Source organism: Puma concolor, chromosome B4 (genome assembly GCF_028749965.1).
Source record: "Puma concolor isolate L17-30 chromosome B4, mPumCon1.1.hap2, whole genome shotgun sequence".
In the NCBI taxonomy this organism is placed as follows: Eukaryota; Metazoa; Chordata; class Mammalia; order Carnivora; family Felidae; genus Puma; species Puma concolor.
Window position 1 is genome coordinate 136,515,400 of NC_141673.1, and position 14,031 is coordinate 136,529,430.

Consider the following 14,031-nt stretch of genomic DNA (forward strand, 5'->3'; position numbering starts at 1 on the left):
GCTGTCAGCACAGAGTCCGACAGGGGGCTTGAACTCAGGAACAGCAAGATCATGACCTGAGCCAAAGTTGGACGCTCAACCCACTGAGCCACCCAGGCGCCCCTAATTTTTAAATGTTGTCACCTACATGAAAAATTTTAAAAGATTGTGCAAGTCAGGTAAAAGTGTGGTCTGTATAATTTAAGATTTCTTCCTAAAACACACCAATCAGTAAAGGTATGTAAATGACTGATATCAGGGCTTTACCTGTTTTAAATAGTGCAGACCAGGGGCGCCTGGGTGGCTCATTTGGTTAAGCATCCGACTTCGGCTCAGGTCATGATCTCGCAGTCTGTGAGTTCGAGCCCCACGTCGGGCTCTGTGCTGACGGCTCAGAGCCTGGAGCCTGTTTCAGATTCTGTGTCTCCCTCTTTCTCTCTCCTCCCCCGCTCATGCTCTGTCTTTCTCTTCTCAAAAATAAATAAATGTTAAGCAATTTTTTTTAAATAGTGCAGACCAGGCATCAGCAAACTTTTACTTAAAGGAGTAGGTAAGAGGTACTTCAGGCTTTGTAAGTAAGGCTGTAGCGTGTCACAGATATGTGACTGCGTAACTGCTCTACACTGTAGCATGAAAATAACTCCAGACGGTATGCAGATGAATGGATGTAAAAGAATTTATGTTCAAATAAGACTTTATGTACAAAACCCCTGTGGCCTGCCTGCCTGCCATAGTTTGTTGACCCCTGGTATTGATGAATCAGAGCATGAGCATTTCAAACAATCATGAAAAATAATTATAAAGGGTTGGTGGATAAAATAGGGGCTGGTTAATTAAAATGTAGTGCATCTCGGGGTGCCTGAGTGGCTCAGTCAGTTAAGCGTTCAACCCTTGATTTTGGCTCAGGTTGTGATCTCATGATTCGTGAGATTGAGCCCCGCATCAGGCTCTGTGCTGACAGTGTGGAGCCTGCTTGGGATTCTCTCTCTCTGTCCCTCCCTCACTCATGTGTGTACTGTCTCTCTCTCAAATAAATTTAAGAATAAAATAAAATATAGTGCATCTGTAAAAAAGAAAATACTGTGCAACTGTTAAAAGAATGAGGGTGATCGTTCTGGACGGTGGCAGATTGCATTTTTCAAAGATAGTGGCACTTTGAGACTCCACTCCTCCCATTGAGATTGGGTCTGGGCTCTCTCCCTTTCAAATAGAACATACCGGGGCACCTGGGTGGCGCAGTCGGTTAAGCGTCCGACTTCAGCCAGGTCACGATCTTGCGGTCCGTGAGTTCGAGCCCCGCTTCGGGCTCTGGGCTGATGGGTCAGAGCCTGGAGCCTGTTTCCGATTCTGTGTCTCCCTCTCTCTCTGCCCCTCCCCCGTTCATGCTCTGTCTCTCTCTGTCCCGAAAATAAATAAACGTTGAAAAAAAAAACAAAACAAAAAGAACATACCTTTGTGACTCCTTTGCCCAGTAGAGTATGGTGGAAACGATGCCACGTGAGTTTCAGGGTGAGAGCGAAGGAGGGGATGTCGCTTCCACCTTGATGTTGGGAAATGCACACTCATGAAGCCTCTAGCTACCATGCCATCAGCCTGACTGACGTGTGAGGTAGTCTGAACTTGATCATGTGGAAGGATCGCATAGAGGGGCCCTGGGACGACATGAGACAGATGCCATTCGGTCCCGAGCTGCTTCAGGGGCCCATTGTTTCGGCCCCAGCCACCTTCTGACTGCCCCCGCCCCCACCGGCCAAGCCTTTCTAGAATTCCTGACCACAGAAACCACAGGAGAAAATGCCATGGTTGCTATTAAACCACTAAGTTTTAGAGTGGTCGGATGTGCAGCATTAGATAATTGGAACATGCACAGATACAGAAAGATGAATACACTGTATCATTAAGTGAAATTAAAGCAAATCAATACAGCATGTATTTATGGAAGGATACACCAAGAAACTGTTAATCTACATATTGCTTCTGGGGAACAGAACTGTAGATCCAGGGTGGGAGGGAGACCATTGTGTTTCCTTTTATTTTCTGTGTAATTTGAAGTTTTTACCATGTACAGATGTTACTTGATACTTTTTTAAAAACTAGTTTACATTTTTTTAATGTTGAAATTTTTTGTCAACTTTTTTAAAAAGTTTTTATTTATTTGAGGGAGAGAGAGATAGAGTGGGGGAGGGCCAGAGAGAGAGAGAGAGAGAGAGAGAGAATCTCAAGCAGCCTCTGTGCCATCAGTGCAGAGCCCAGTGTGGGGCTTGAACCCATGAACCGTGAGATCATGACCTGAGCTGAAACCAGGAGGGGGACGCTCAACCGACTGAGCCACACAGGCACCCCTAGTTTACATTTCAAATAAAGTGGAGAATGAGAGCTAGAATTTTCTGAGTTCACAGGATTTTTTTTAACATTGGTTCCTTTATCCAGTGCATCTATAGAAATTAGAGCTGTGTGCAGTGGGATTTTAGACTCTTCACAAATTCACTTGTATGAGAATATGAGGATATTGGAGATCAAAGAATATGTTGAAACATGGACTATTTAGGAAGAAAACCTATTTCCAGGGAAACCTAAATCAAAGTAAGACACTGCTTCTCAATTTACGGTTTAATTTATCTTGGATAAGACAAATTCCATTTTGGAAAGAGGAGAAGATACAAATTTTCATTAGGAGAAAACCCAGCAGGTTATTGTGCTCTTAGGTTCATCGTCATTAATACCTTCCCCAGCCTAATTCACATTGTCTTTACTGAAACATGGTACATGTTAACAGAAGCATTTGGTTAAACCACATCTAGAATCTCTCTTTTTTTTTTTTTTTACTTTTTTTTTCAACGTTTATTTATTTTTGGGACAGAGAGAGACAGAGCATGAACGGGGGAGGGGCAGAGAGAGAGGGAGACACAGAATCGGAAACAGGCTCCAGGCTCCGAGCCATCAGCCCAGAGCCCGACGCGGGGCTCGAACTCACGGACCGCGAGATCGTGACCTGGCTGAAGTCGGACGCTTAACCGACTGCGCCACCCAGGCGCCCCTAGAATCTCTTTTTATTTTTTTTTTAATTTTTTTTTTCAACGTTTTTATTTATTTTTGGGACAGAGAGAGACAGAGCATGAACGGGGGAGGGGCAGAGAGAGAGGGAGACACAGAATCCGAAACAGGCTCCAGGCTCTGAGCCATCAGCCCAGAGCCCGACACGGGGCTCGAACTCACGGACTGCGAGATCGTGACCTGGCTGAAGTCGGACGCTTAACCGACTGCGCCACCCAGGCGCCCCCCTAGAATCTCTTTTTAATCCAAATCACTTGAGGAGAGAGCAATAGTGTCCTAAAGAGACTAAATTTTTTGTTTTTAAAAAAAATTGTTTTGTTTAACCTTATTCATTTTTGAGAGACAGAGACAGAGCATGAGTGGGGAAGGGGCAGAGAGAGAGGGAGACACAGAATCCCAAGCAGGCTCCAGACTCTGGGGTGTCAGCACAGAGCCCGACACGGGGCTCGAACTCATGGACTGTGAGATCACAACCTAAGCCAAAGTGGGACGCTCAACTGCCTGAGCCACCCAGGTGCCCCAAGAGACTAAATTTTCATGAAGACTATTTACAATCAAGTATTTCTAAGTTCAGGAATGGTTTCCTAAAACCCAGTGTTTTATTCCTTACTTTATTTTTTTTTTTTGAGTATCACCATTATTTTTCAAGATTTTTTAAAATGTTTATTTATTTTTGAAAGAGAGCTCAGTGGGGGAGAAGCAGAGAGAGAGGGGACAGAGGATCTGAAGTGGGCTGTGTGCCGACAGCTGAGAGCCCAGTGCGGGGCTGGAACCTACGAACCCTGACATCATGATCTGAGCCACAGGCAGACGCTTAACCCAGTGAGCCACCCACATGTCCCTGTTCCTCAAGTTAGCTTTGCCTCAGATTCTTGGATCTCAGAGGCGAGTGTAATTTTAGTGACTTATTCAGGCCCTCTTATAGATAAGGAAATATATGAAGAGGTCCACTTCTTCCTATTTAAAACAGTGGTTTCATGGGGCGCCTGGGTGGCTCAGTCGGTTAAGCGTCCGACTTCAGCTCAGGTCACGATCTCGCGGTCCACGAGTTCGAGCCCCGCGTCAGGCTCTGGGCTGATGGCTCAGAGCCTGGAGCCTGCTTCCGATTCTGTGTCTCCCTCTCTCTCTGCCCCTCCCCCGTTCGTGCTGTGTCTCTCTCTGTCCCAAAAATGAATAAACGTTAAAAAAAATAAATAAATAAATCAGTGGTTTCAGACTCGACCATCAGACCACTTGGAAGGCTTGTCAAAATACAGGTTTCTGGCTCCGTCCCCTGTGTTTCCGATTCCGCAAGTGTGGGACGGGGTTTGAGATTCTGCATTTTTAATCAGTTTCCAGGCGATGCTAATGGTGGTAGTTCTGGGACCACACTTTGGGAACCACCTGCTTTGACGTCATTCCTTCTCAGACCAGGTCGGAGACCTTCCTTTCCTCTTGCAGGGGAAGAATGTTTCAAGTATGTTTAGAGTTCTTTCTCTACCCGATGATCACTTCACTGAACCTATATGTTTATCTTTTTCTGCTTTTCTAAGACAGCTACACGCTCTCGTAACATCTTTCCTGCACCTCGTGCCGTTTGTTTTGACCCTTTTATGTCACCAGGACCCGAAGTTCAGCCACAAGGACGAATAACCCCTTGACCTCTGCACCCAGTAGTCACCCATTCTGGCCGGGCCCCTGTGTGGCTCTGTTCCATGCAGCACCCCATCTTGTGGGTGTTCGTGGGTGTTCTCAAATGTGCTTTGTTTCAGAGTGCAAAGTCTTACCTCTCTAACATATCATATGGAATACCTCTCCAGCTTTGGATGGTTTGCTGTGAAGGGCATGCCCTTTAAATACGTTTAAACAGAACAACACTCTGTGAAACTCTTTTGAAATGGGGTTAAAGATTATCTTTGTCTCTCACGGGGCAATATGCTTGGATATCAGCAGGCCATCATCTTGTATTTATTTTGAAAACTAGCTCAGCGCTGGAAAGCAATCGAGAGAGCAGAGGAAGGTTGAAGTACACATCGACTGGGCAGGACGATGCCGGTAGGGGAAAGTAGGATCCTAGCAGAGTAACCTGGCTCCATTCAGCATTTATTGACAGCCCGCTGCACACTGAGGACCGTGCTGGGGTTTGAGCACACCGAGATAGAAAGACCCATCCAGAGAGGCAGCCTCGCATCATGGTGGTGCCTGAAGCAGGCGGGGTGGAGTTCAAGTCTCATTTCCATTAATGCCTGGTGAGCCAGAGGGTCGACTCACAGGCTTGACTTCCTCTCACGTATGAAATGGGAATAAAAAACGCCTGCTTCGCATGTGTGTCCAAGCCTATCATGAGATGATGTCTTGGTCCGCTTGGGCTGCCATTACAAAATACCATAGACTGGTGTTAAACAACAGAAATTTATTTTCTCGCTGTTCTGGAGGCTGGAAAGTCTAAGATCGGTATCTGTCAGGGTTCATTTCCTGGGGAGGACTCTCTTCCTCGCTCGTAGGTGGCCACGTTCTCATTCACACAGTCTTTTCTTGGTGTACGCGTGGAGAGTGAGAGCGGGCCCTCCCGTGGCTAACCCCATCGTGAAGGTCCTCGTGACCTCATCTAACCAAATCACACCCAAAGGCCACATCCCCAAGTATCATCATATTGGGGGGTAGGGCTTCACCACATGAATCTGCAGGGTGGGGGGTGGTTGGGGGAGACTCAAACACGGAGTCCATAGCATGCCTGGGAGTTGCTCAGCCAGTTCTTGGAGTTAGAGAACCACTCTGCCACCAGCCAACTTTCCCCATTCATGTTTCCTTAACCTCTTCAGCTCCAGCTGTGGTCAGATGGAGCGCTGCTGGGAAGGCTAGAAATACACCGAAAAGTTTAACCAGCTTTTCAATCTCCGTGTAGCGAGCACTCTCATCAGAGACTTTGGGGACAAATTTAATTAGCCTACACTTTCCTTTTTCTGGGTTCTCGTTCCCCCAATACTTTCTCGAGCTCGGTATCGATTCCCACTTTGCAGTCCTGTGATTGTCGTCTCAGGAGGAAAGCAGGATATTGAATTTAACTTGAAAATATGAGAATTGTTTTAGGTAGCCTCTGACGTTTTCATCACTTCATGATCCTGTCAATGTGATCTAAAAGTGGATAACAGTATATACTTCATTTCTGAAATTCCACTACTTTTTGGACTAGTTAAGCCATGTATATTCTCTGTTAAATTGGAAATCCTAACTGTGTTCACTTCTTTTTTTTTTTTTTAACATTTATTTATTATTGAAAGACAGAGAGAGTCAGAGCGTGAGCAGGGGAGGGGCAGAGGGAGAGGGAGACACAGAATCCAAAGCAGGATCCAGGCTCTGAGCTGTCAGCCCAGAGCCCGACGCGGGGCTCGAACTCACAAACGGCGAGATCATGACCTGAGCTGAAGTCGGACGCTTAACCGACTGAGCCACCCAGGTGCCCCGTGTTCACTTCTTCAAGTTAGGTTAAAAGCGTGCTTCCGTGTCACCAACTGGTTGTTCAACCACGGTTACTTTGTGAGTGGGAAAGTCAGGACAAGACAAGGAAAGGAGAAGGGAATCACACGCCACAGCCTCCTCAATTAGAGAGTATTTCTCGCACTTTCACACGGCACTGAAAACACTGCGTGTTTCCCTTCCAACAGAAAACCAAGCCCTTAATGACAGAATTCTCGGTGAAGTCCACCATCATTTCCCGTTACGCCTTCACCACGGTCTCCTGTAGAATGCTGAATAGAGCTTCTGAGGACCAGGAGATTGAGTTTCAGATGAAGGTTCCGGCTGCGGCATTCATCACCAACTTCACTATGTAAGCGATACTCTGATCGGAGACGCTGAGATGGAGGGGTGTGTGTGTGTGTGTGTGTGTGTGTGGGTGGGTGGCAGCGGCCAGGGTGAGTCTGCCAGGATGTGGGGTCCACAGCCTTCTGGCGTGAGAATTTATCCCAGCAGATGTATACGGCTCAGCAGGTTGACTCCCTCCTCTCTCTCCTTCCCTACCTTCATTCTCCCCTTTCTCTCTCCCTTCCACCCTTTCTTCCCCCTTCCCTCCCATGATCCCTTTTTTCATTCTGTTCCTGTCTTCTTCCCTGCTTCCATTTCCCCATTCCTCTGTCTTTCTCTCCTTCCCTCCAACAAACGGGTGCCCACTCTGGGCCAGGAACTCTTCAAAGTGATCAGTAGATTTCTGAGAAAAAGGCAGTGTTGTTCGGCTGCAGAAATTGCCTTGGGAGAAATAATAAGGAAACCAGTCAGTGGATGAGACAATTTTAGACCGTAGCGAGTGCTTAGGGACGGCAGGAAGGACGGAGAGGGGCTTGTGTAGGCAGGGAGAAATCAGGGAGGCGGCCTACAAGAGGCGATGTTTAAGTTGAGATCTGAACAGTGAGGCAGTGTGAACCCTCTGATATGTGACATAAACCGTATTTCTTCTTTTCTTCTGAGCTAAGGGGTAAAGACATGCAAAGTAGAGTAGGTTTGGGGGTTTAATTTGGGGCCTGGGTAAGATTCAGGCTGGCGAATCTTCGTGGAAATTGGTCTGATGTCCTCCTGGAGAATCCCAGAGGCGCCATGGGCCAGACCTGCCTATTTCGACCTGTTGGAAATTGCCCCAGAATGAAATGAATGATTCAAGGTAGAGCCCCGGCCTGGAATGCGTTCTTTCTGCATATCTGAGAGTCACATAAAAATATTTTCTGGGGATGTCATGGTTATGAGATCCATGTTTGAATTTGACTTGGAACTGGAGGCCGGTAGCAGGGCTGTCTCTTGTGTTTCAGGCTCATCGGAGACAAGGTGTATCAGGGAGAAATTAGAGAGAGAGAAAAGAGAACTGGTGATAAAGTCAAAGAGAAAAGGAATAAAACCTCAGAAGACGACGGGTAAGTGCCGCTTAAAAAATCCATTTCAACAAAGGGACACATCTTCTCCTCCTCTGCCTGCCCATCTTGTCCCTTCCCTTCCTTCAGTACTTACGTGCTTTTTATTTTTATCATAAATAAATATATATAGCTAACAACATAGCAGAAAAGGGGTTTATAATTAAAAGGAACATTTTACCACCACTGCTCTCCGGGTCTCACTTCCTAGAAACATCCACTTTTTTTTTTTTTAATTTTTTTTCCCAACGTTTATTTATTTTTAGGACAGAGAGAGACAGAGCATGAACGGGGGAGGGGCAGAGAGAGAGGGAGACACAGAATCGGAAACAGGCTCCAGGCTCTGAGCCATCAGCCCAGAGCCTGACGCGGGGCTCGAACTCACGGACCGTGAGATCGTGACCTGGGGCTCGAACTCACGGACCGCGAGATCGTGACCTGGCTGAAGTCGGACGCTTAACCGACTGCGCCACCCAGGCGCCCCTAGAAACATCCACTTCTAATACTTCTGTAGTTTCTTTGTAGTGACCTCCCTAACTCTAAAACTTACGGTAGTCTTGTTTTTTAAAGATTTCTGTTTTTTAAAAAAATTCAAGTTAGTTAACATCCAGTGTAGTCTTGGCTTCAGGAGTAAAACCCAGCGACTCATCTCTTACATAGGACACCCAGTGCTCATCCCAACAAGTGTCCTCCTTAATGCCCATCCCCCCACCCACCACCCCTCCATCAATCCTCAGTTCTCTGTGTTGGAGAGTCTCTTCTGGTTTGTCTCCCTCTCTGTTTTTATCTTATTTTTCCTCCCCTTCCCATATGTTCACCCGTTTTATTTCTCAAATCCCACATATGAGTGAAGTCGTAGGATATCTGTCTTTCTCTGACTGACTTATTTCACTTAGCATAATACCCTCTAATTCCATCCACATTGTTGCAAATGGCAAGATTTCATTGTTTTTCATCACTGAGTAGTATTCCACTGTGTGTGTGTGTGTGTGTGTGTGTGTGTGTGTGTGTGTGTGTAATAAATATATACCACATCTTCTTTGTCCGTTTGTCAATCAGTGGACATTTGGGCTCTTTCCATAATTTGGCTGTGGTTGATAGCACTGCTGTAAACATTGGTGTATATGTGCCCCTTTGAATCAGCAGTTTTGTATCCTTTGGATAAATAGCTACGAGTGCAGTTGCTGGGTCATAGGGTAGTTCGATTTTTAATTTTTTGCGGAACCTCCATACCGTTTTCCAAAGTGGCTGCACCAGTTTGCATTCCCACCAACAGTACAACAGGGTTCCCCTTTCTCCGCATCCTCGCCAACATCTGTTGTTGCCTGAGTTGTTTATGTTGGCCATTCTGACAGGTGTGAGGTGGTATCTCATTGTGGTTTTGACTGGTATTTCCCTGATGATGAGCAATGTTAAAAATGAGACCTCATCTGTTGATTTTCTGCTCTGGAGGAGTGTGGCATGTGTACAACACGGCCATCCTCCCTCTGTGGGCCACATATTTAGATTCTTTTCTTCCCTCTTCTTCTTCCATCAGTGTAAGCAGTGTTATGCCGTCCTAGACTAGCCGTACGCTATCTTCAGTGGTAATAGTCCCTGTCCTTCAGTGAAACCGTACCTTTTCTTTCCCATTTCCAGTGTCCACCTTTTTCTACTTGATCATTTACTTTTGCACTGTCAGTGTTACCAACATGTAAATTCTGATCTTTAATGAAATTTATTTTCTTTGTTTGGTTTATAACTTGAATCTAACCACTGAAAGCCAATAACTAGCATTTGATTTTTAATGATTACATAAATGGCATTAACTGCAGAGCCTCTGGGTATACTCAGATTCTGGTTCCCTCTCTACCAGCCTGTTTGAAGAAAAGTGATCTGTTCCCTCTGAAGAAAACTGATGTCGGTCTCTAGATAGGTTGGTGTGAACACGTGAACCTGTTTTTGTTCATTAATAAAAAGACGTAGTTTTGAGAAAGCTTGATCTCTAAAATCATAGACTGTCAGAAACTTTGGTGCTGGAAGTCCTATTAGCGAGAACGGAACATCTCACTCTTGCCTGGAAGATGTGAATCATGGGTTTACTTTGATACAAAAAGCAGCTGAGGTATAAGCTTCAGATAAGGCATTGTTAGACACAAAAGTCCACGTTTATCTTAGCTTTATAGTTCCTAAGGACAGAGAACCTCAAGTTTGCTTCTTAGTCCAGTCTGATATTAACCACTTTACACACAGCCTGCTGTTCTTTAAGCCTCCAAATGCTCCAAACACTATCTACACTCCCCTTTCCCCCCAGTCTTACAGTATTGCCCTGTGTTCTCCTTTGGCAAAATTCTCCTTGATGCCTTTGATATATAGTCTCCCTTACTGCAGCAGTTTATTAAAACCTAGTTTTGTTGGACTGTAGGTGGGTCCCAAGTGGTCTTTATCAGAAGAATTTTATGGGGAATATCTTTTGTTACCATTCATAAATTGTTCATAATCATGCCACAGTTTAGTTGGATCACAACATATGCATTTTTGTTTTTCCTGGAGTTTTTAATTGTCTTTCTTTTTCTTATGAGGTACAACTCAATTTTGTCATTATTAACATCTAGCAAGACACATAAGTCATTTGAAATGGTGACTAAATGAACAGCTGTGACAAGTGATGACATCCACGTTATTGCCAACAGCATTTGGAAGGCATCGCGGATTGGGAGGCACATCTTGATTTCAGAGCTGTCAGTCGTGGAGGAATGGTGTTTCCAGGTCCAAGGAATATTGTCATTGCTTTGCAGCCTTGTGGGCAATGTTTGCCCTGGGATTTCTTTTCATTTTTTTCTGGGTTGGTCTTATTTCTCCTGGTCTTCCATGTCTTCCTCTTTCTTTCTCACTTTTACTTTGCTGGAGTATATTCTGAAATAACTTCCTCAGGATGGGTATGTGAGAGACAAACTTTCTGAGACCTTGATTAACATTTTGACTGTATATGGAATTGAAGGTTCAGAATACTTCATCATCCCAGCATCTTATAACAATCATCATTGCTGGTGATGCATCTAATGTGCTCTAATACCTGATTCCTTTTCTGTGTCTTCTCTACTGGATGTTTGGAGATTTTACGGTAATGGGCTTAGGTGTCCGTCTTTCTTCAGCCATTCTTCCCAACTGCCAGTGAAGCTTTTCCATCTTAGTATGTATGTCCATTTTTAGTTCTGGGAAAGAGAAGTGTAGGAAGCCTTTCACCTTAGTCACTCATTCACACATGGATTTGGAGGTCTCCTTCCCGTATTTGGCCCCCTTCTCACTCCCAGCTTGTGCTGAGCCAGAGCCTGCCATCTCTCTGACATTCTGTGGATGGTTTGCATCTTGGTCCTTTGCTGCAGCCTCTTCCCACGTAGACTGAGCTGTAGAGTTCTTGTTCTGCTCAATTTCCCACCTTCCAGAAATGTTTGAAGTGTTGTACCCTCTAATGGTTGCCCCTGCCACTCTTACTCGTTTGGTTTAATCCGATCCCTTTTATGGTCAGTCTGCCATCTTGAATCAGAGAACCTTCACTGCAAGCACTGAAAACATTTGGAATGGTTTGTATTTTTATATGCTTTGTAATCCCTTATTCTTTACCCTTACCCCTGGCCACATCCACCAAACTTTACCAAGTGTAAAAACCTAATATATTAGGCATTTTATTTATTTATTTATTTATTTATTTATTTATTTATTTTTAATGTTTATTATTTTTGGGACAGAGAGAGACAGAGCATGAACGGGGGAGGGGCAGAGAGAGAGGGAGACACAGAATCGGAAACAGGCTCCAGGCTCCGAGCCATCAGCCCAGAGCCTGACGCGGGGCTCGAACTCACGGAGCGCGAGATTGTGACCTGGCTGAAGTCAGACGCTTAACCGACTGCGCCACCCAGGCGCCCCGATATATTAGGCATTTTAAAGTCACATCAGATGTCAGGCTTGTTTGGCCATTCCTGTAAAGAGAAGGATGCAGTTCACATCTTGACCCCAAAGCTGTGCTTTCCAGCAGGCCACCTATTTCAAAATGCCCTTTCCTGTCTGCCCCTTGGGCGTGACTTGGGGAGAGGTAAGGACATTCAGCAGTCTGGAATTCTGTCTCTTCAGTATTCCTTGATCCTTTGTAGCCTTCCTCTAGTTCAGGCCTTTGGCTTCCCCTCCCAAAACTAACGTATTGTTTTTCTTCCCAAGGACTCTCTTGGGACAGTGGCCAGTGCCCTGAAGGGACTTGAGGGAAACAGGTTTTCCTTTTTCTCTTTCTAACAGGGAAAAGGGGACTGAAACGTTCAGAGCCTCTGTCGTGATTCCCAGCAAGGACAAAGCTGCCTTCCTCCTCAGTTACGAAGAACTCTTGCAGAGGCGGCTGGGGAAGTATGAACACGTTATTAGCGTGCGGCCCCAGCAGCTGGTGGGGAGGCTGACGGTGGAAGTGAATGTTCTGGAGAGGTCCGGCATCACATCGCTGGAGGTGCTGCGGTTACAGCACAGTAGGCAGAAGGGCAGCGTGAGGGGGGAAGGTGAGTGTGGTTGCTGGCTTGGGGAAGGTGTTGGCTTTACAGAAGCCTATAAAACAGCTCCCCTTCAACAAAGGCTCTGAGAGTTTGTGGGAATCTGAAAGACAGCGAAGCAAAGGCAATGCCCTGTATGGGTTTTTTAATTTATTTGTTTTGGGAGAAAGAGAGAGAGCGTGTGTGCAAGCAGGGGAGGGTCAGAGAGAGAGGGAGAGAAAAAAATCCCAAGTAGGCTTTGTGCTGTCAGTGCAGAGCCCGATCACAAAATCGTGACCTGAGCCCAAATCAGGAGTCAGACACTTAACCAATTGAGCCACCCAGGCGCCCCCTCGTAGAGTATTTTTTTTTTTTCCTAAACCAGGGTTCTATCAGGAGACTTAAGTTTAAATCATTTGATACAGTAATCCTCACTTCTGGGCATCTAACCCAAGTGAAGCATCTAAAATATTGGGGATGTTACATGCATAACCCTGTTTATTTTCCTTATTTTTTAACATTTATTTATTTTTGAGAGAGAGACAGAGTGTGAGTGGGGGAGGGGCAGACAGAGAGGGAGACACAGAATCCGAAGCAGGCTCCAGGCTCTGAGCTGTCAGCACAGAGCCCGACGTGGGGTTTGAACCTACGAACCGTGAGATCACGACCTGAGCTGAAGTCAGTTGCTTAACTGATGAGCCACCCAGGGGTCCCTTTGCATAACCCTATTTGATAACATTTGTAGTAGCAAAAATGTTCTATCATCCTAAATATTCAACCATACAAACGTGATTAGTAAAATATGGTTATGAAAACAATTCAGCATGTGATTGGGGGGAAAAAGACGCATTTGTACACATTCTATAATGTTAAATGAGGGACGCCTGGGTACTTCAGTCAGCTGAGTGTCCAACTTTGGCTCAGGTCATGGTCTCACAGTTTGTGGGTTCGAGCCCCACATCAGGCTCTGTGCTGACAGCTCAGAGCCTGGAGACTGCTTCAGATTCTGTGTCTCCTTCTCTCTGCTCCTCCCCAGCTCATGCTCTCTGTCTCTCAAAAATAAATAAACATTAATTAAAATTAATTTTTAACTAATTATAATTTAAAAATTATGTTAAATGTGAAGTGGACAAAAGGCTAGAAAGTTATATAAAGTAATCATTTTATACTAGAGGATGAGGGATTCCATGGTTATTTTTCTAAAAATCCATTTTTGAAACATTAAACATATAACACTAACATAAACGTTTCAACAACGTGTGAGACTCTTTCTAAAATTAAGTAGTGGAAACTCTGTACTATACATTTGATTGAGGGCATGGGCATTTTGGTTCATAACCTGGACTTCTTAGTTTAGGTTTTTCTTAAAATCTGATTTTTAAAATAGCACCCTGTTTGTTGAAATGATAATGATAAATTCAGTATAATATAATTTTAATTACAGTAATTTCAGCTGAGAGTTTACATGTAAATGTTCACTTGTTTTTCTTATACCACTTTTTGTTTTATTTTTACTTATGTATTTATTTTTATTTAAATTTTTTGAATGTTTATTTACTTCTGAGAGAGAGAGAGAGAGAGACAGAGTGTGAGTAGGGGAGGGGCAGAGAGAAAGGGGGACACAGAATCCG

At 44.9% G+C, this 14,031-nt stretch overlaps 1 protein-coding gene across 1 annotated transcript in view; it reads left to right on the top strand.

Moving 5' to 3' along the window:
• The window catches only part of ITIH5 (inter-alpha-trypsin inhibitor heavy chain 5), an 80,093-nt gene that overhangs the window by 17,381 nt on the left and 48,681 nt on the right, over window positions 1–14,031 (top strand). The window contains exons 3-5 of the mRNA XM_086715002.1: window positions 6,678–6,841; window positions 7,812–7,913; window positions 12,180–12,430. Coding sequence (XP_086571128.1) covers window positions 6,678–6,841; window positions 7,812–7,913; window positions 12,180–12,430 — 517 coding nt within the window. The remainder of the gene's footprint in view (window positions 1–6,677; window positions 6,842–7,811; window positions 7,914–12,179; window positions 12,431–14,031) is intronic.